Source organism: Protopterus annectens, chromosome 6.part1 (genome assembly GCF_019279795.1).
Source record: "Protopterus annectens isolate FY-2018-M chromosome 6.part1, PAN1.0, whole genome shotgun sequence".
Classification (NCBI taxonomy): domain Eukaryota; kingdom Metazoa; phylum Chordata; order Ceratodontiformes; family Protopteridae; genus Protopterus; species Protopterus annectens.
This window is the reverse complement of record NC_056738.1, coordinates 187051851-187075104: the sequence shown is the minus strand read 5'-3', so window position 1 is coordinate 187075104 and position 23254 is coordinate 187051851. Positions and strand designations below refer to the sequence as shown.

The following is a 23254-nucleotide window of genomic DNA, read 5'->3' as shown; positions in this document are numbered from 1 at the left end:
TTCTCCATTTTTTTTTTGGTTTTTCAGCACTTGGCATTTCGCTTGCTGACGTTTCAACAGGGATTCCATCTGAAGACATAGATGAATGAAATACCATTTGCAAAACAGCTGGATTCAAAAGCCAAGATTTCTGTAGGAAAATCTTTTCAGTAGTCTGCGATTGTCAGTATGCACATGCATAAAGTAATTTTTTATACAACCAGTTACTCCTGAATTCACCAATTCTGGACATTACTGTCTCAACATTCTACATAAATACCTTAAGGGTCAGAACAATGTTGTCACAGAGAACACGACCAGGGGGAAGAAGATAAATTAAAGAAACTTCATCTTCAGTTTAGACATACTTCTACAGACTGACTGCTGAAACAGCTTTTTAGTTCAGGATGCAATGCCCCTGGATGTATTCCTGTCTTGAAATATATTGTTGACAATTGTTAGATCAGCCTAAAGAACAACACATTTAAACCCAAGCCCACTTTTAGCAAATCTCCAAACTGTAAGTACAATGACACAGTCGCCATGTACTGTCATAAATTTGCTGTGGACTTGCAAGAATTTGAACCTGATATCTTCATATCAGTCAATCCACGTACTTCAGCATTGAAGCATTGTGGATGCAATCAGACTATCAGAAATTGTAACAACATTATTCATAGATGGATAAATTCTGGTGACAACTGTGAAAATGTCAATAATGATACATTAGAAATATAGCACAGAACTTTAATACTGAAACTATAAACATAGCAGCATACAGACCTAAGGGATCCTAGGAAGTCACAACTGGACATTAACAGGGATAATGTTAAAATAAAAGCCAATACTAGATGAGACTGGGAAATGCACTAGGGAATGATTCCAAAAAAAAAATACAATGCCAAATGTCTACAGCTACAGTCCAAATCAATCAGCTTAAGTTTGGTCAGGACCCTCCTCTTCCTTCTGTTCCAGATTGATGTGTTGCCTATTCTAAAAAAGGACAAGAGAGAGCATGGCAGTTGGAAAGCATATTTCAGCATTACATGCGTCAATTAGATCATTTGCGGAGACTGAATATTTAGACAAAATTTAAAGAGCACTACAGAAACAGCTTAACCACAAATGAAAGATATGAAATGGGAGAAAAGGTATACTAAAGGGCTCACTGCAGAGATTGGAAAGGGCGCAAAGATGTTACAGGCCAGGATAGCGATGTGGTACTTCTGAGGTGTGGCTGTACTGTTGTAAGGGTGCATCATTGCAGGCTGTATAAAGACAAGCCTGAAACAGGTGACATTTAAAATCAATAAATATAGAAATGATGAGGTGAATTACTTGAATAACAGATATATACACATGAGATGGAGAAGTGCAAAGTAAGTAAAAATAAATATGGTATCTGCACACTCAGCGGGTACAAGTGCTGTAACAAAGTAGCAACTTCAGTCAAACCATAAGACTTATGGATACAGAAAAAAAAAAAAAGTGCAATATACAGCTGAAAGAATGGGTATTAAACTTGAAACTTCTATACTCAGTTGATACTGCAAGAATAGAAAGGTATGTTGACGTATTGGAAGATAATTCATAATGAACTATAAACTGATCAGGTAAAGCTCTCCAAGTCACATGTAGAACATGATGCACACCTGATTGAGGACATATCATTTGAAGTGTATTGTCACACTCTGACTTGCGTCATTCCATGGGACACAAAGTGCCAATTAACCTTTTCGCCAGACTGGCGAACATTTTTGTTGGAACATTAATCACCTGTTAAATTAACTTTCAGTGGCATCAGCACAGTGAAGATGAAAGATTATCTTTAACCTCAGTAACATCAACTCAGTGAAAACATGAAATGCACCCATAGGCTTTAATAGACATTTTGAGCAGGTGCAGAAATGTGCCCATTACAGTCTATGGAACAGCCCTTATTTGATGTCACAGAGGAAAATCCTAAATTTATTTGGACCATGGATTGAATAAAATGTTACTGGAGCTTTTTTATTAAAGAAACAGCCCAAATAAATATGAAATGCATGCTTCGTGGCAGTTAATCTGGCAGGATGCATTTATAAAGTGTGACAATACACACTGCAAAACAAGAGGAGATACAGAGCGGGAAAGATATTTTTAAAGGCATTTATAATGTTGGCCAAAAATGACAAGGTGAGAGTACTCTCAAAGAAACTAATAAGAATAACACCCAAACCATATATTTTGTCTAGAGGATTTGAGAACTTTGTAGGAAATAAAAACTCCTAAATATTCAGTAACAAGTACACAAGAATGTCTGTCTCTTTCGGTCCACAATTTGTCAAAAGCAGTGACAAGTTTATTCCATGTCGAATAGGCCTGCATTTTTTAAACAGGAATTTATTTCAATATGGCTATGTCCATTTCCCACCAGAGGCAAGATTTGTGGGAACTGATGAAGTGTGTTTATAGTCAGTATATGGCAAATTCAATGCTGTACTGGTATAACCAAGGGAAAGACTTCATTCATTAGTCAGTAAGGACAGAACTGCAGGCTGATCCTATCATGTTCCTAAGGGTACAGAAGAGCATTAACATCAATGGAATGCCCACCTGCCACGTGGGTGACTTTGTATGCCGTGGCATACAAAACTGTATTGAAACAGTTATTCCCTACTTGAAAGTTATCATTCAGATTGGCCAAGATCAGCAAGACCACTTTTGTTATCTGGACTGGATGACTACTATTGACTGAATGTTGGTGGCACACCAAGACAACTACATTTCTCCATCCTGTTGTGCAGAAGGATGACCCCTCACCTAAACTTGAGATGGATTTACTTGGGTCAAAATAGGACAAAGTTAGTGGACTGCCCTACAAAGTAATCCAGAAGTCATCTTTTGATGCGTCCTGTATGGCAGCCACCAAAGAACATGCCAGTGTACAGACTATTCATTAAACAAGACTAGAAAATCCATTCTGCAAAAGTTGCTCTAAAATTGCAACTACCAGGAAAGAAAGAATCATAGGAAGTTACTAAGCTAATGGCCGCAGGGCCCTTACATGTCTGGCCAAGTTCTACTTTTATGTCCACGATCAACACCTATTGCCTTTGTCCAAGAGGGACATAGGTGGAACCCCCCGAAGTGAATTTATGGTTACCCATCCAATCGTCCAGATAGCATTTGAAGAGGGCCACTGGAGGTGCACTGTTTGACATGCAGTGAGAGTCTGTTCCAAAGAATGCTTAAACTAGTTAAGATGCATGCTAAATATATCAGACAACCTTCTGTACTATTCAAAAACTGTACACCCTCAAACTGTTTTCTCTGCTAAACCTTTTAGCTTCCTACATGTCCAGAGTGCAATTACCATGTCCAAAATATAGTTGGGTTTTATAGTCTGTTCTGCAACTGTTGTTTTGTATACCAAATTCTGTGAATGTAGATATATGTACCTAAAGCGGTTTAATGCGCATCAAAAACTGTTTTGGCTGTCATGTTTTTCATCTTAAAAGTTCTGTATTATCTTGATATTTGTGTTGTATGTCACTGTTATTACAACTGTTGCCTGTAGACTCGGGTAGTGGCTGAAAAGGTCTAAGGACCACAACACCTACCCAGTTATCAAATGTTATAAATAAAAATGGTTGTCTTCAGTGAAGCTTCACGTGGAAACCTTCAATGACACAGGACTAAGGGGGGCACATCTGGCATTTTTATTTTTTATGGCAGAATCAAGACAATTCTTGATACTCCTCTGCAGGAATTCAAAAGATGAATGGTACTTGGTAGAATAAACTCTGAACATGTCAGATGGAGTGCATTATCAAGGCTAAGTATGCGCTGTTCTAAACTCAACAGCTCGTGACCCAAAACATGACACCCTTCAAATAAGCTGCGTTGCAGATCATTTCTTTCAACCAAAGAGATCACAGAAAATGTCTTAACTTGGAAAATTGCTGGAATAAAAAAACCTTCATTCAGACCCAGAGGATTCACATCATCCTGTGGTCAGTGAAAAAAAAGCTAGCAGACTCTTACTAAAAAGAGGGCTTCCTTCAAAGGTAAACGAAGAAGGAATATGGTATGGCATACTGACTACTGAAGTCCTCTGTGTGCAAGATGACAATTTTTTTTTTACCTTTACACAGGAGGAAATTGATAACTCTGCAATTACTTCTGTAGCATTGCCTGTTTTGAAGTTACTTTTACTGCTGCATCAAAATTTATGATATTTACTGTTTAAAAGCCAAGTACCTCTGAACATCTGTGAGCTGCAGTTTATATTGTTGCAAACCGTACATTTTTCTTTCCTGCCTTTTAAACACAGGTTTCCCTCAAAGCTCTATACTGCCGCCATTGCTGTTTATTTGCCAAAGATCTATATACTGCTTCTGACCCCTTTTCCATTTATTCAGTATGCACACAACTCCATAATTTTGCTATTCTCCTCCCATTAATGAACTGCAAGCCAAAACTCGGTAATCAAATCTCCCCAGTCAAAGTGACTGCACCAACATGACCCAAAGCTTAATGCTAAAAAGACAAAAGGCATGCTCTTCCTACCTAGACCAAGTCCTGTCACTCATACCAATTTTTCTGTTACCTTTTCCAACAATGTTATCATGGATATTGTCCCAAATATCAAACTTCTTCGGAGTTACCCAGGAGGAAAAATTAAAATCTGACCCCCATATATCCACTGTTTTAGTGTCTTATTCAGAATGAAAACCTATCTCCCAGAACAAGCCCGAAAGGTTACAACCAGGGCTTGCCTCCTACCCAGTCTACTGTATGCTGCCCCAATATATGTTAACCTTCCTATTTCTCTACAACAAAACAGCAAAATTTACCTCCAAGCTTCCTAGCAGAATTCACCTCTACATAAAAACAACTGGATGGAATTTCATCAACTACCTCGAACACATGCAAGATAGCAAACTCTGTACCAGTCATTCAAATGTCCTTCCCTAATCCCATTGATGAACTGGTACTGTTCTACAACAGAACTCCATTCCAAAGACAGACACCTTACCAGCCAGGACAAGGCTTAAAAATGCACTACGGTGTAGTTTTGTACTCATGCCATGCTGCCTGGAAGCTGATGCAATCTGTCCTCCGATTTCAAAATTTCAAAAAACCTTTCCACACTCGTCTCTAAATTTTGAAGTCTGCACCTGCTCCTCTTCTCTTGGTTAATCAGTAGTCCACCCACAACCACACCTTTCCTATTCTTAAACCGCAGAGAATCTTCTCTCATTAGTAGTTTTATTCATTTTATACAAGCCCTTAACTTTTCTATAACCTTGATCATGTAAAACACTAAATATTTTTTTGGAGTTTTCCACTGGGCCTCTGCTGAAAAGGGGTCTTGCATGACCCAGTTGGACATTCCTGGTAAGCAAAGAAATAAAGAATTAGGAGTTATACATTTCTGCAGTGTTGCCTGTACATCTTGGATAAACAAAAGAATAAATTCCATGAGTCTTAAAAAAACTAGTTTGTTTAATAATTTCAAAACACCTGGTCTGTACTCTTCCATTTCATTTGGACCTGACAAACCTTCATGCATGCTCCACCATTTTAATTTGGAATAATCTCACATTCAGGCATCCTTAAATTCCTTTTTCTTCCCCATTGTGGTGTGATGGTGTCAATACCCTTCAGTCTACAATCTTGAAAATCTAAAGCTTTAATCCTCATTGTTAATTTGTCCTTGTGACTATCACGCCAGAGACATGGAAGCATGCCACTGCCATGCCTGTTCCAAACATACCGCATGCGTACCCCATTTCTCATTAGATACCGACCTGTACTTTACCTGCTGTAGCAAAAATCTTTAAGTAAGGAGTCTCATGTCAAATCCTTGACCATGTTAATGAGCACAACGCTTTAATGAGAAATCAGTAACAATTCAGAGAGGGTCATTCTACTAAGAGTACAATCTCTATGAGACATTTATTTTGACTTCACTAAACAATCTGAATCCCTTGTTTTACATTCCCTCTCTTGACGTTTCTAATAAAACTTGCTCTTGTTTTTTCAACAGTCAGGCAAATAAGATCTTTTGACTTAAGACTGGTGGTTGCCTTTACTGATCTGAAAAAGTGAAATTTTTGTGTTCCAGAGATCTGTACTTGACCCCTTCCTGTTCCAACGTTACTTCTTCTTATCTTCTTGAACTTATCTATGTATGCAGATGACAAGTGCTGAGAAACTACCATTCCGCCGCAGCAATTAAAACATTCTTTCAGAAAAAAAAAGTACTTCATAGGCCAGCATAGCTTTCTTCAAAATAACTTGCTTCAAAGTAACTTGCTCTCAAAATTCAATTAAAAAAAAAACTGTGCTGTTTAGCACCCATGAAATACACACATTTGTACAAACTGTAAACATGGCACCACTATCCAAACCATGTTTCACGCTCGGTACAAAGGCATATGGCTCGATTCCCACTTTTCCTTCTAGTCCTACATTCACATGCTTAAAAGTATAAGCTTGCTGATCAAATCTACAGTCTACACAGGCTCACTAGACTACTATAACCCCCTAGGCAAGACACAAAATAGTTGAAGACATTATAATTCTGCAACAAGTGTGCAATCTACCTATTATCACTTCAGCTTCTGACAAAAAATGTCTTGTGCTTCAAGTATAGCTCGTTTTGTGCTTCAAGTATAGCTCGTTTTGTGCTTCAAGTATAGCTCGTTTCCCCTCATTTCTAAACAGTGCAGTAATCTTACAGTCAAATGCCTCCCAGCTAAACACAAAGTTGATAATGAGTCTTGTATCATACTGTCGTGCCTTACTATATAAAATTATACCCCTCATAACCACTGATCCTCACCCAGTGGAGCATTATTTATATCTTTCCTGCCCTAGAACATACATTAAACTGACTGAAAGATCCTTCACAATCTTTACTACCACCACATGGGATGCATAGATGTCTGAACATAGACGTCAGAATTATGAGTTTAAGAAAAAGCTTCTATAAAAATTTCCATAACTCAGACCTGTCCAGCTGATGTATTCAAGTGCTCTTCAATGATCAGCCGAGTTACATCTTTAAGCTTTTACTACTGCCTGTGTATAATTAAAAGAAAAACCCTTGTCACATATAAGCTACTGGATGCCATCAATCTAAAAGCTTAGAACTACCAGTGAAACCAGACCTCAGTTTAGTATTGTTAGGACATAACTGAGTATTATAATTATTAAATGGTCATAACGTTCATATTTGTCATATTAAAGTTTAAAACCAGATGAACAAACATCACGTCTTACTTGAAAGAATACTGGTATACACCCAAGTGGTTTAAAAAAAATGCAAATAAATAACATTTACTGCGTTTATTGGAACTTACAAGATCCAGTTTAAAACTTGAGTTTACTGAAAGTTTTTGACAAGAAAACATTTGTGCTGAACAACTCGGCTCTTCATACTTCTGTACAAGCACAGTTCTAGATATATGAATCCTATCTGTACCTGGAGTATTTAAATGGCACATACATCATAGTTGTAGCCAGCCAAGATTTTGTCTGCACTTTATTTGTGAAATGACCTTTACTAAACATATCTTAAAACTTTTTATTTTTCATTTATTACTCTCTTTACTTTAAATTAGTAGTAGACTGCTTGTCACGGACGTGTGTTCGTGCAGTCCAATAGGACATGTCTGAACCCTCTACACAATAAACTCTGACAGATCACACTAGGATTTTCATTCAGGACTAGAAAGAGTCTTAGACCAACTGGAGTCTGAAGAAGATTATGTTAATAAAATGATAAAGAGGAAAAACTATCCAGGCAGTACAGACACAGAAGGCTTATAGAAAAAATAAAAAAATGTAACTTGAAAACTAAATCCAGGCGTATATCCAGTGCAAAAAGAAGAGGAATTCAACCAAAAATTAGCGCTTTCATTCACTCATTTAATACGTGAACTTCATCAGAAAAAAACGATTTTCTGATGAAGTTCACGTATTAAATGAGTGAATGAAAGCACAAATTTTTGAATGAATTCATCTTCTTTTTGCACTGGATATACGCCTGGATTTAGTTCAGAAGGCTTATAGAACTCTAAAAATTATCTGTACATTTTCATATTTTCACTTGGCACCTTAACGGGAGCAATAAGACTAGGAAAATGCTAACACAGCCTTATCCTGGAAGTTACAGTAAGCAACCTGTGATTCTGAAGAAATCACTAGGATACCAACTACAACCTCAGCTTACCCATATGACACAGTTACCAAGCTTCAAATACTGCACAACGATAACATGAGTGAAGGAACACAAAGCACTTCAAACACTGCCATCTTTGCTTAACAACTCTGCAAATGGACTGAACACATGGTAATTTTCAACCACCATTCAAGCCAAAAGCCACAAAGTCAGATATAACAAATCCGTTTGTAATAAACATCAAGAATACAATGCAAGTTCATAGGTGTTTACTAGGCTAACAACCTCAAGGGCCTTTTTGAGCCTAGCCATGCATCCCAAATCTCTGACAAGTTCTGCTATCCTTGACAAGTGTAAGCATGGACCTGGCAGATTAACCATTTACAGGTTACCTGTGCCCATTCGAGACAAAGGTGCCAAACCAGGGATGAATTTCCGGTTTTCCATCCAACTGTCCAAGTTGCACTTGAATTGGGTTAGGGAGGAACTCCGCTTCACATGGATGGGGAGCCTTTTCCATAGGTGGGGTAGTCTCTGGGATACATACCTCTCTCTCCAGCAGATTCTATTTATATCACAGGCAAGGTTTCAGTCTTTAGAATGGACAATTCTGGTGCAGTTTGTTTTGTGAATATGCAAGAGGTCCATCAGGGTGGGGTCTGACAATGCCCTGTATGCCAAGCATAGATCTTCCTCAAAAGTTTGTAGGAGACACGACATAGGGCCTTGAGGTGGTCTGAATAGAACATTATATTACTTATGCCATGTATTCTTTTAGTGAGGAACCTCTGTGGATGTTCCAATTGTTGGATATGCCTGGTTAGGTACATACCAAGGGGGGCATTGTACTCAATGATAGGTCTGATTACATAACAGTGAACAGCAAGTGCTACTTATTTACAGTAACACAACTATTTTCTTAAAATACTATCACTGTGTGTGGATGTGAGAATAGTCCAGTCCTTCCAGAGATAATTACTAGCTACAGATTAAGACATAGAGAAAAATTAAACAAACTACAACCACTGGTTTTCTGAATATGCCTAGTGTCACTGTAAATGGCAGTAGGAAGCTAGTAGCCAAATGTACTCTATGACAAAATCTTTACAGTAACAAAAACCCTCTACAAAGATATTCACACTGTACAGATCTAGTAATGGTGCTACCACGCCTAACATTGTTGTTAGTTGCCCATGGTGAGCAGATAAGCAAGGTAATGTGTCTACTGGGTGGGGTGGCCAATGTGGTTCTTATCTACCTTTAATGCAATATTTTACACGTTTTGTGTCATTTAACTATTAAGGAAATACATGGCATATATAGCTGGAACATAAAAATATAAATCATGTTTTTTTTTTATACTTAGCTTTAACATCCATCCATTTTCTATCACAGTCAAGGTGGCAACAAGGCCACATAATGAGTATACTGGGAGGGGAGGACAAGGTGATCTTATCTACTATTACATGTCACATTTTAATTTCATTTTAACTGCTGATGCAATACATTGTGTACATATCTGGGCTATTAAAATATAAAATAAAAATATGTTGTTTCTAGCTTAATCCACCCATCCATTTTCTAGGAGGATCATGGTGGCAGCAAGATGAGAAGGTTAGATTTCCCTATTCTCAGCATGTCTCCAGCTCATTCTGTAGCTTCCCCAGCAATTAACAGGCAAGCTGAAAGATAATGTTCTTCCAACATATATTACGTCTACCTTAGGGCTTCTTCCCAGTGAGCTGTGCCTGGCACAACTTCAACAGGAAATGTCAATGGGGTATTGACAATGGATACCTACATGGGGTACTGCCATTAGATACCCACATGGGGTATTACTATTAGATACCCACACTACATCTACTTACTTAGGGCAGTGGTTGTAGTCAGAGTTTCTCCAGAGTGCTAGGTTCATGGTGACTGACCTCAACTACTCTCAAAATGAAACTCATTTCCACTGCTTGTATCTTCTGTCTTATATTTTTGGTCCCAAAGCTCATGCTCACAGGTAGGGATGAGAAAAAAATGACTGATAAATTGAGAGCTTTACCCTATAACTCATACCTACAGCACTGCCGTCACTGTACCCATCCCCTGCTCAATGTCCTGATCTCCTCTACCTTCATCTTTGAATAAGGTCCAAAAGATAACCATGACCTCTGATGGGGAGTTGTTGAGTCCCACCACAGCCACTTCACACTCATTAACGAATTGCTCAAATAATGGTCACTTGAAGCTAAGAGGACAACATTATCTGCAAACAAGAAAAATGTAACCCTCACATTCCCATACTGGATACTCTCCAGACCTTAGCTGTGCCTTGATATCACTGTTCATGAAAATAATAAACAATGAGAGAAAAGGCATCATTAGCAGAACTGCACATCAACCCTAAGTACATCCGACTTAACACCAAGAATGAGAATACAACTCTTGCACCTTAAATGAAAACGACTGAATGTCATTCAGTAGTGGCCCTGCGATCCTAAAGTACTGAAACACAGCCCGCAACTCATCCCAGAGAATATGGTCAAATACCTTCATCAGGGTCACTAACCATATGTAGAGAATATAGTTTCTGTACAAGGACAGAACCAATCCACTAACTCATTACCATAATGGAATTCCCTTTCTTTTCCTGAACCAAAAACTGGAGGAAGTCTTTTTTCCAGGAGGTGAAGAAGGCTTTCCCCAGGTAGGCTGAGGAGCATGATCTGTCAATATCTTGTACATAACCTCCTGTTCCCCTTGCTAAAAATGGAAACCAACATCCCAGTTTGCCAGACCAAAGCATAAATGTACCATTGTTCTATGCGACACTGAAAAAAATGAGTTAACCACAACACCCCAATATCCAGTGCTTTCAGTATTTCCGTTCATATATCAGCTATTCCCATAGCCTCAACACAATGGAACCATTTAACCTCTACAATGACCTCATGTACAGAATGAAGAATATTCCACCAGTTGCTTCTGGCACTCATCCTGAAAGGAAAGCATCTCCATGGCATTTAAGAATTCCACCCACCTTTCAACAATGTATTCAGTTGAGGTCAGCATTTCTCCATCCATGCTGAGAATATCGGAGTAAGGTCCCATCTACATCTCCTAAGTCATCAGATGGTTTACCAGAATCTCTTCATGACCATCTAAAATCATTCTCTACGGCCTCGTCTAGCACTTACAAATCATCATCATCATCATCTCCCTTTTTACCCATTTTTATACAAGGGGCTGTGGTATCATGTTAACTGTCACCATCTCTCTCAATTCAGTGCCACATTCCTGCCTTCAACACTCATGCCCGACTATCCCAGATCTTCTTTCATACAACCCATCCACCTCTTTGCCGGACGTTCATCCACCTCTTTGCTGGACATCTTCATTTCCTCTCATCTTCTTCCGGTATGTCCCAAATCTTCTTCACCAGACTGTCTTCTGCTTTTCTGCACTGTCATAAACTACTACTCAGTACATGAGGCATCAGGATTACTTTCCAATATGGAGAAAAAAATACTTGTAAAATGCTTCTGTGGCATGGGACCTGATCATGACAGCACTTAGGGGTGGGGGTTACAATCAGGTCTTCTGTTAGGGTTTTTCCTTGCCTCTCAACTTCCCCCAGCAATTTTGTCTCACTAAGGATCACACTCAGTCAAATATGTCAGAAATACAGTTTCACTCTTTTTATTGTTTATAAAATGCATACCGATGCAAAACCTGCACCTCCATTAATTTTTTTAATTAATTGGAACAATATTTCAAAACGGTCCTTCATTTTCTTCCTTTGATTCCAACCCCACCTCACCCTTTCTTAAGGAAATAACCTGACTGATGTGCTGCTGACTGTATGACAAAGCCAAGTGCTTTACCATCTTTCAAAGCCAATAAAATACTTAACATTTTTTTTTCTGTAATCAGTAGTACATAGAGCAGATAAAGCGCCATGAGCTACACATAATTATGATCAGGTCACTGATAATAACCAGCTTATTTTGTGTTCTCGACATGGATACTAAGATTCACTTCTCGAGCTTTGCTCTTGAGGTGAATTTCTTGGCATCTGTTTCTTGAACTCATAATAAGCAACCCAGTCATAATCCCCTATATTACTGTACATTTCAACTATTTCAGCAAAAGCATTAAACTTTTTTACTGCCTCTAAACATGCGCATGTATACAGTGGTGCAGCAGATAGTGTTGTTACATCACAGCAAGAGGTTTCCAGTTCGATTCTCGGCTGGGGTGCTTTCGGTGCAGAGTTTGCATGTCCTCCTTGTGTTTGTGTGGGCTTCCTACTGGTGCTTTTGTTTCCTCCCATATTCCAAAGACATGCAGTACGTGAACTGGACACTAAATTGGCCATAGGTGTGAGTATCCATGCAAGTGTGTGGTGTGAAAGAACTGCCTCAGCAGGGCTAGCCACCCAGTGGTGTAAACCTTGGTTCTAGATTGTCACTCTATGTGAAACCCTGTCCGGTCCGCACGTGCAAAAAATGGGAAAAAGGGGTTGCGGACTGATGGATGGATACCTACTTGTATATACTATACTAATCCACTGTAAATATTTAAAATGTGTGGATTCTACTGCACATTTGTAGTGTTTTGTTTATCTACTTGTGCTAATACTATAGCAATAACCCACGCCTGGGTGTGGGTAATGCTAAATTTACCCACGGTTGGCGTGGTTTGGTCCCGAGGGCGAAGCCCGAGGGACCAAACAAAGCCAACCGTGGGTAATTTAGCATTACCACACCCAGAAGTGGTTATTGCTATTATATGACATTATTTAAGAAAAGAAACTATTACTTTTCTTAAATAATGGCATAGTATAATGCCTGTTTACTGCCCTTCCGCAGATGTCTTGGCATCGCGGCAGTTCTGATGTACTGCGCCTGCGCGGTACATCAGAGTTGAGCAAAAGCAACGGAGAAAGCAAGATCTCCGTTGCTTTTTAGTCTCGCTATGTTAAATGAGTTTAACATAGCGAGACAGTTTTAAAATAAGCAACGGACATCTCCGTTGCTTATTTTAAACTGTCTCGCTATGTTAAACTCATTTAACATAGCGAGATTCAAAAAGCAACGGAGATCTTGTTTTCTCCGTTAAACACTGCTCGCTATGTTAAATGGGTTTAACATGGCGAGACAGCTTTAAAATAAGCAACGGAGATCTCCGTTGCTTATTTTAAAGCTGTCTCGCTATGTTAAACCCATTTAACATAGCGAGACAGTGTTTAAAAAAAACGAGTTATACTAATGGAAAAAAGTCCGGGCGACCGGACCTTTTTCCATTAGTATAACTCGATTTACAACGGGCACGCTGGCCAATCAGCGTGCACGTTTTGGGGGGATCATGGTATAATACTTGTGTTGAGTTGCCCTGGTTCATTCTGTACTTGTACATGATTAAAAGAGAAGGTCACTAGACCAGCTCACTCACTGGGTAATCAAGTTTTACATAAATAAAACCTAGAAGCTCATCTCTCAACTATCCCTGGTTTTACAGAACATACCTAATTTTGCCTGTTATTTTTGTCCTGTACCTCATAAAATTGCTGATTTTCTGGAACATTACTGTGGATTAGACTGTCAGTAGTAACAGACATTACAGTTTCATACTTGTCAATGTTCAGAAAATGCATGTTGATACAAAACCTGTTCTATTAAACGTTTAAGTGACTTGTAAGAATATTAAACATTGTCCCTGTTTTTGGACCTCTATCCCCTCATCTTTGGCTCTCTCCAGAATTCTTCAAAGTTCAGAGGTATGCCTTAAAAAGTCAAGCCAGTTCTGAGAAAGTTACTGCATAGAAATCAGGATATTTAGGTACTCTACAAACATCTACTTGTGACTGTATTTGTTACGGTTTTACTACTGCTCTATTATGCAAATATACATCTACCTTACCACTATCAAAGGAATGCATGCTTTTCTCCTAATTTTGAACAGTACTACTTCTATGTTTCCATGTTTAACTGTTATATTATGGCTGTACTGTGTTTTTGACACCCTGGCTGAGATTGCAATAGGTCCACATGGCTCAGCACCCTACCCAGTCAACAAATCTTAATAAATACTGAATATTTATTACCAGTAGGGGCCATGATACTGAGTTAGGAGTTCTCCAGTTTACCATGTTATTTCACAAAATGTGTGTGTGGGACAGAGGGGTGATCTGCACACCCGGAAACACATTGGGTCAGAACTGTGAGACAAGGTTTACAGCTAAAATCTTTGTCTCATTCTGCACACAACCCTTTATTTTTTACTGCTATTAAACTCTTAGCATTGTTTATTTTGTCTAGAGTTAAAGATAATTACCAAAACCTCACAGCTGATGGTTTTATAAATGCTAAAAATATGTTTCAATTATAGTTCTAACTTCTTTGCTCAAGAATTTGGGACAATGCCAAAAATAATGGGTGAATAAAGGCCCAGAATCAGTGACAATTTGTAAATATTACTCTAGTTCACTTAAAAGTTAATTGCATCAACATGCATTTTCTGAACAATAAATGAAAAATAAATGTTTGGCATTATTAACTATAATTCTTGTACTTCACTAGAAAAAAAAATCTCTTTCCACCAAGGGTCAGAGCAAAAACACAAGGCAAAATATGGAGTAGGTGAGTAGTAGTGTGACCCCCCCCCCAATTGGGTACCTTTACCCTTGTGCCACCCACCCCAAGCCCCACTGTGTCCAGGTCCATCCATCCAAATATCAACGCCAAAGAACAACTGCAGATGGGGGGAAAAGTGGTAGTTTTCAAGTAGCTTCCCAGAGAAAAATGTAAATTTGGTCAGCAAAATTTTACTCACAGCACTCCAGCTCAAATAATAAATGACAAATGTACTTATTGGCTACTTCAAGCAGCCACAACATTTCAAAGAATGAAACTCCAGACAGCCAGTGTCATAGCTCACATTCTTCCATCACCAAAATGTGGAACACTGCCTTTCATATTGTGGAGCAAATGGTCAAAATATGGAACACTTGCTAACATTGTCAACCATACCTCTCAAGTGTACCTCATTACAAGGAAAGCTCCATGTTTTGATCTTAAAAACGCCATGCTCCTCACTGTTCCACACACATCATACATCCCGTGTTGACATTTTTAAATGATATCCATAGTAAATAATATTGAATCTGAATCATAATACTTTATACTTATTAGAACTTATTTTTCTGAATTAACATGTTTAATCATATGAGCTTCCTAGTTGAAGTTGTTAGCAAGCAGTTAGTAAGTGTTCCACATCATTTCTTTAAAACTTTACCTACTCTTAAGTGATACATTGGCAAACTTTAAATCACCAACAAACCCAGTTAACTCCACTGAATACATGGAAATGTGCACCACCACACTATACCAGCATGTATTCAGCTGCATTAAGCAAAGAGCAAACCCCAGAAACAAACCCACACTATGGAACCATAATATAAAAATGCTTTACAAGAAAAGGAAAAGACTTTTTATCATAAGTAAGAGTAAGAATGTTAGTGCCCTTGTCACTGAAGCAAACAAAACATGAACTTAATAAAATTCGCTAAAGCCAATTCTGAGGCTAAAATATTTTTTTTTTTTTTTTTTTTAAGTTATGTCGTTCTTCTTCTTTCAGCTTTTCCCAGTTAGGGGTCACCACAGCAGAACTCCGGTCCACTAATGATTGGCAGTAGATTTTTACAGTGCTGAGGTGCCAGCCCATCACCCAACCTTCAACGAAGGTACACCCATTCATGCATGTCTTTCAAACGCCACTTGACTGCAGGGAGGACATGCAGACTCCACACAGAAGGCGCTCCAGCCGGGAATCGAATGGGAGAATCTCTTGCTGTGAGGCAACAACTCTACCGCTGCAACACCACGGCTTAAAGAACAATGCAGCAATGTGCTGAGCTGATTGTAAATGATGCTACCTGCACTGAGGCTGAAGATATAAAAAAACCTAATGGCCAATAAGTTTGGCTCTAACCTTACTCCTCTGTCCCTGAAACTGGCTCATCTCCAGCTATCACACAAGACCAAGTCCTCAAAGTGCTATCAAAGCTTTGATGGGTCCTGACAAATATCCCTATATCCCTGAATGCATCTTAAAAAGCGTGAGGCACAATTTAGTCACACCCCAACAACACAATTTAATCTCAGCCTCCATACAAGCTTTATACAAAGTTCGAGAACAGCTGCAGTCATCCCCCTGTATAAGAGTGGGCCTTTCAAAGACCCAGGCAATTACAAACTCGTAGGTTTGGACTAGCCTCATATTGCTCAGACACAGCTCCACGTGGTCCTGTTGAGTCTTCCTGGCTACAGAGAACTGAAAAAAAGTGACTGCTTTCCTGATCAAGTATCCTGCTGTTTTTTTATATTTGTTTTACCTTCTACTGCTTACCTAGAGCAAGCTTTAACTGTTTTCATAGTTATTTACTGCATTTTTATTATCTGCATTTTTTATTATCTGCACTTAAAAGTACATTTTAGTCAAAATTAGTGTAATTCAAGTTGAAAAGTGTTTGTTTGCTGTTTAATTTAATTGTTTGGCTGCCCACTAAAGTGTGCTAGCCTGTACTACTGACTTATTGCCTTTTCTGCATTTAGCGCGGAGTTGCCACTAGAGCACCATCGGGAGGCGCCGGTTAAACAAGGTTAAACTATTTCTGGCCCCGTAAAGTCTGCTCTTCATTTTTTCCCTTAGAACTGCTCTACTTGTAATCTAAACAGTCTATTCTCTATCTGTAAAGCTCAGCACTTGTTCCTAAAGCATTTTTTAGTCAGGTAAAGCACTTCTATATTATACAAAGTACTTCACTAGCTTAAAACCCCTTGAGTACCCACTTCCCTATAGGTCCTTTCTGACTCAGTTACACAGCAAACTTTTTCATTTCTTCTAGCATGTCAAAGGGTCAGTTGCTAGCGTCCTCTCCTGCTCAGCTGGTGAATCTGGGAATATTGAGGCAATGTTACAATTGCCTCATGTACACAGACAACCCTCTCCTCCTCCCACAAAACACAAATACATGCGAGAGATGCAACTATATAGCCAAACTGGAGGCTGAGCTCTCTCAACTCAGGACTGGCAAAACCAGACAGGAGGAGAAGGTAACCACACACACCATAAACCCAGTCTCACATAGAACTATCACAACTACAAATCAAACACATAAACACACAAAGACATACTCGGAAGCACTGATCAAAAATCTACCAAAACAGCAGAGGCCTCCAAAGCAGACACCCAAACAACTGCCATCTCATGATATAACACAAGCAACACATAGATCACAAAGTCAGTGTGCAAATCAGTCACAGCCCTTAAGGCCAAACACAATGCCAGACACACTTGTCATAGGTGACTCCATAGTCAGACACACTGACGTCCCACTCACCAGACTGAACAAGGAGAGGGTCACAGTAAGCTGCCTGTTGGGCGCTAGAATCCGCCACATAACACAAGCACTCAGGTCACTCCACAGCAAGTACAAGTATGACTCAGTCATTGTCCATGCCGGTGTGAATGACCTGAGACGTACCTCCCTGGACTACATGAAAAGAGACATAAAGGAGCTCTCAGATTATGTAGCCCAGGCTGGTATGACCCTGACCCTGAGCAGTATCCTACCTTCACCAAGAATGATGCCACAATACAGAGACAAAATGATCTGTTTTAATAATTGGCTTAATTTCTGGTGTCATTCTAAGAGGATCCAATGTCTGTCTGCCTGGAATGACATGCTTGACAAGCCACGCTGCTTCGCAAGGGACGGCTTGCACCTGTCTCCCCTGGGTTTCCGGATATTGGCAAAGGCTCTTGCCACCCCCATAGTGCCTTTTTTAGACAAGGCTCAAATTCTAAACCCACCGCCCTAGAAAACAATAATGGAAAAAAACTAAGGGTAATGCTGCTCAATGCCAGAAGTCTAAATCTCAAGATGCACACCCTCGAAGCCCTCCTCAGTATGGAGAACATAGATGTCTGTGCTGTGACTGAAACCTGGTTCAAGGCTCCTGAGAGCACCCCGGCACTATCAGGTTTTACCTCATATCATGCGTTCCATCCCCAAAACCCGGACCGTACCACAAAAGGAGGGGGTGTATCCATATTCATCAAGGATAACCACACCTCCAGGCTGGTGGCAACTCACGAAGCATCAGAGACCATCCAGGTGCAATTAACCATAGGCAAAACTGCTCTACAGTTTGTAGCATGTTACAGGCCACCCTCTCAAACTCAGGAACCCCACACAGCCTTCCTGAAGACACTGGAGAGTATAAATGTCTCTCCAAACACCATCATATTGGGTGACTTCAACTACCCAAACATAGACTGGGAACATTACTCAAGCCCCAATACCCTAGCCCAAAGGTTCCTGGAGTTCATAAACTCAAATGCTATGGAACAACTTGTCACCATTCCCACAAAAGGTGAAAATATACTAGACCTGATCATCACAAACATGGGGACAAAATGCTCCACACGGAAGTATATCCCTCATTGGTGAGATCAGACCATAAACTAATCTCACTGGAGATCCACATCCGCCCCACCCCCAACAAAAAGACCACAGTGAAGAACTTCTCAAAAGCCAACTTCACACTTCTTAAGACTGGTGTGGTATCCTTCAAGGCCCCTGAGCCATTGGAAACCACAACCCACGCTGCTGAATCCCTTACAAATGCTTTCTCGAGCACCTCCAGGATTGCATGGATCAAGCAATCCCAAATAAAATCAAGACCCTTTCCACCAAAGGCAAGCGCCCGATCTGGTGGACCCCAGCCATAAACAAACTTTATAACAAGAGGAGAAAGCTACTACAAGATAGAGCAAAATCCCTAAAAGGGAAGACATCTCTGATCAATACTAGTAAAAAACTACGATCACTCATAAAATCATCCAAGGCCAACTTTGAGAGAAAAATCGCCAAGGACTCAAAAGACAATCATAAGACCTTCTTTAGCTATGTTAGAAATCTGGGTGGAAACTCCCAGATATGCTCAGAATTAGTCCAAAATGATACAAAAATCACTGAACCCACAGACATTGCAAACATACTGGCAGACAAGTTCAGTGAAAATTTCTTCCCTCCCTCCTCCCCAAAAGGAGAAATATCTATCCCAGCAGAGTGTAACCTCCCAATCATCTCAAATGCCCAGGTGAGAGCTGCTCTCTCTAAAGCTAAAAACACAGCATCAATGGGACTGGATGGTGTCCCCGGCTGTGTGCTACACGAACTCAATGAGGAACTAAACCCACACATAAGGCTGCTGTTTAATCTTAGCCTTACCACAGGATATGTACCCAAAGAGTGGCGTACGGCAACTGTGGTCCCACTCCACAAAGGCGGTGCTTCTACGGACCCTGGTAATTACCGCCCCATAAGCTTAACAAGTCTGGTCTGCAAAGCTATGGAGAGGATCACAAAGGAACTCATAAATAAAGACATAGGGGACCTACAGACATTGGATCCTACCCAATTCGGCTTTGTCAAGGGCAGATCATGCCTCTTGAACTTGGTCGACTTTTTTGAAACAGTCACCAAGGCCATTGATGAGGATAAGGCAGTTCATACAGCCTACCTTGACCTTGCAAAAGCTTTCGACACAATACCCCACTCGGGTATCATAGAAAAGCTCACCAGCTTAAATGTAAACCCATATGTTACAACATGAATTGCAAACGGACTCAAGGACAGAACCCACAGGGTTAGAGTTGCTGGTGCCATGTCAGACTCCAAGCCGGTCACAAGCAGTGTCCCACAGGGCTCAGTCCTGGGCCCCCTCTTGTTCGGCATCTACTTTTCAGAAGTGCAGGCAAACATAGGAGGATTGTGGCTGAAAGTTTGCAGATGACTGCAAACTGGGCGCCATAGTTGAAAATCCATCAGACACAGATATCCTTCAGAGAGGTCTCATAGAAACGGATAACTGGTGCCAGAGCCATGGCCTTAAGCTAAACGTCAAAAAATGTATAGTCATACCCTTTGGTAAAAACAAGGTAACCCCAAGTTACCACATAGGTGGCAATCCATTAAGCACAGAAGAGGTTATCAGGGACCTGGGGACCCAAGTTGACAGTAACCTTTCTTTTGACACTCACATTGCCAAAGTGGTTAGGAGGACCTTCTACATTGCCCACCTGATTATGAAGGGATTCACATCCAGATCAAGGGAGGTCATTGTTCCCCTGTACTCTTCACTTATCAGACCAATGATTGAGTACAATGCCCCATTCGGAATGTATCTTACCTGACACCTGCAGCAATTGGAAAGACCCCAAAAGTTCCTCACCAAAAGGATAAAGGGGCTCAAAAATATGCCATATGCTGCCCGACTGAAGAAACTCCAGCTCTATTCAGTTGCATACCGTCTGCTCAAAGGTGACCTGTGCCTGACATACAAGGCCATGTCCAACCCGGAATGAATGGACATGCTCCACCTCAAAAAATCCAAATCCACCAGAGCCACAAGAGCAAGAGACTTAAACCTCAACACGGATATAAATAGGACGTGCTGGAGGGACACGTTCATCACCCAGAGACTCCCTATGCTGTGGAACAGAATCCCGGTCCATGTGAGACAGAGCACCTCGCTGGCTCTGTTCAAGAGGAATCTTGACCAGTGGATGGGAGATCGTAGGTTTACCCCGGGGATCATCTCTGTATAATTGCTGGACGGAGGCACGGCAAACTAATGGGTATAGTATTCTTCAACCTAAGGGGTGGTGAAAGCCACACAACTCTGGCTAGGCTTATAAATGCCCTAGGGCAGATAGCCTAGTATGAACCTATGAACCTATAATCTGTCAGGACATGGGGAACCACCAAACCTTGACATATCTCAGTCCTGACTTGTAAAGGATGAACCTATAATCTGTCAGGACATGGGGAACCTCCAAACCTTGACATGTCTCAGTCCCGACTTGTAAAGGACAGGCCATGCTTACTCAACCTGGTGGAATTTTCTGAAGAGGTCATCAGCTTTCGAAACAATTCCCCACTCAGGCATAGTAGAAAAGCTAAATAAACAGGGAGTAAACCCCTATGTCATATGCTGCACTGCCATCTGACTCACAAACAGAACACAGGAAATCAAAACGGGACGTTACCTCCACAGAAAGACCAGTCACCAGTGGAGTCCCCCTGCATTCCATGCTGGGACCTCTCCTGTTGGGAATCTACTCTTCTGGAGTAAAAGCCAATACCAAAGGGCTGTGGCTGAAATTTGCAGATTACTGCAAGCAAAATATCACCCTTTTACTCATACGCGTGACAGCCTCTTCCAGTGTGGAACATGAACTTCTCAAGACTCAAAATAAGAAACGCTCCTCATAATTAAGTACATTTACACGTGAGAGTTATGACCAGTGGTACAACTAACTCACACCCTTTGACATTTACATCGTGAAAAATATCCTAAAGATTTTAATCCTTGCTCGTTTTTTTTCTTTTAGCATGTAAGTTACGTGTCCGTACAATAAACGCGGCGAAAATTTTACTTCATAAGCGTGCGTAGTACGGTACGGCCACTTCAAAAGGTACTCGTGACCCTAACAAGTAGGTTACCCTCCATACCTTACTCTTACCTGACAGGGAACTCCGCTGCCTGCTTCTGACCCACACTGCTTGTCGTAAAGGACAGACTATTGCCCTAGAACAGATTTTTGCCAGACCCATGAAGTTTAAATAAGTAACTGGTTGGTTTTTAAATAAATCAAACACTATCTTGGCCTTCAAGCCGATGTGATTTTTTTGCAGGGTCTGTCTACAAATTTGTATTATTAGAAAATACGTTTGAGCCAAGGGAGTATCACCAAATTTCTGCAGGACTGTATTTAGTGCGCTACGATATGCAGCAGTAGAGTGTTTCAAGATTTTACGATACATAGTTGAGAGTGGAGGAGCTGATTTTAACTCAAATTTGAGCTCTGTACCTCTTAACCCCCTAAAACCGGTGACATAGAAGAACGGGTGGTGAATTACACGTAGTAAATTCCGAACGTAATTAGTTTTGTAGACGTGTTTCACTTCAGAAAACGTATATCATCAATTCACATGGATGCACTTATCCTGCCAGTCAGTGTCTCGAGTTAACAGTGCTAATACTTTAAAAGGTTCCACTCCCACTTCCCGATTCGTTGGGAACTACGAACGCCTCAGCAAAAGCGTTCCGATCGCTAATGCCCTCGTGAAGTAGGTTATTACTGTGGAATTGGCTTGGCTTAGTTGGCTATGCGGATTCTTCCCCATTTCTTTAAGACTTTAACAATTTATTTACATATTTATTATGATGCTAATAAAATTAGATGAAGGCATTTAGCTGGTGCTTTTTCTAGCTATATGGGATCGTGAAATAGACCACATATAAAAGTCAAATACCAAAAAGCATGGACTTTTTCTAGCCTTACCTGACAGGAGGAGAGCTCCTCAATATCCATTTCAATGTGTTGAGAAGTGAATATGACCAAAAATAAAACTCTTTGAGCCTAGATCTACTGCCCTGAATGTTCAGCAATATGGAGAACAGAGGTTGGAAACATCTTAGTCTGAGATTGGTATGAGTATTTCCACACGAAGAGCTTAAATCTTAGTTGAAGATGAACATTTTCCTGGGTCAGAATTAAGCCTATATATTTTGCACGAGTAGCAGTATTGAAAGTATCCCTTTTTGAGCATTGTAGTTTAGTATAGCAATGACCCACGCCTGGGTGTGGGTAATGCTGGATTTACCCACGGTTGGTGTGGTTTGGTCACGAGGGCGAAGCCAACTGTGGGTAAATCCAGCATTACCCACACCCAGAAGTGGGTTATTGCTATTATACAATGACATTATGTAAGAAAAAAATAATTGTATAATGCCTCCTTGCTGCCCTTCCGCAGCTGTCTGGTATTCTGCGGCAGTTCTGATGTACTGCGCATACGCAGGGCATCAGAGCTGTGGGCAAAAGCAACGGAAAAAGCAAGATCTCCGTTGCTTTGTACAAACTGTCTCGCTATGTTAAATGGGTTTAACATAGCGAGACAGTTTTAAAAAAGCAACAGAGAATCTCCGTTGCTTTTTTAAAGCTGTCTCGCTATGTTAAACCCATTTAACATAGCGAGAC

At 40.3% G+C, this 23254-nt stretch overlaps 1 protein-coding gene across 3 annotated transcripts in view; it reads right to left on the bottom strand.

The window, feature by feature from the left end:
* The window catches only part of CSKMT (citrate synthase lysine methyltransferase), a 131863-nt gene extending 109944 nt beyond the window's left edge, over positions 1-21919 (bottom strand). Inside the window, exon 1 of one of the 3 annotated variants that reach the window (XM_044075634.1) lies at positions 21737-21919. In XM_044075634.1, the coding sequence (XP_043931569.1) occupies positions 21737-21827 (91 nt within the window). In that variant the 5' untranslated portion in view covers positions 21828-21919. Of the gene's footprint in view, positions 1-21725 lie in introns of all 3 variants that reach the window. The other 2 variants (XM_044075635.1, XM_044075636.1) reach the window with 2 other exon arrangements.
* Positions 21920-23254: the final 1335 nt, after the last annotated feature.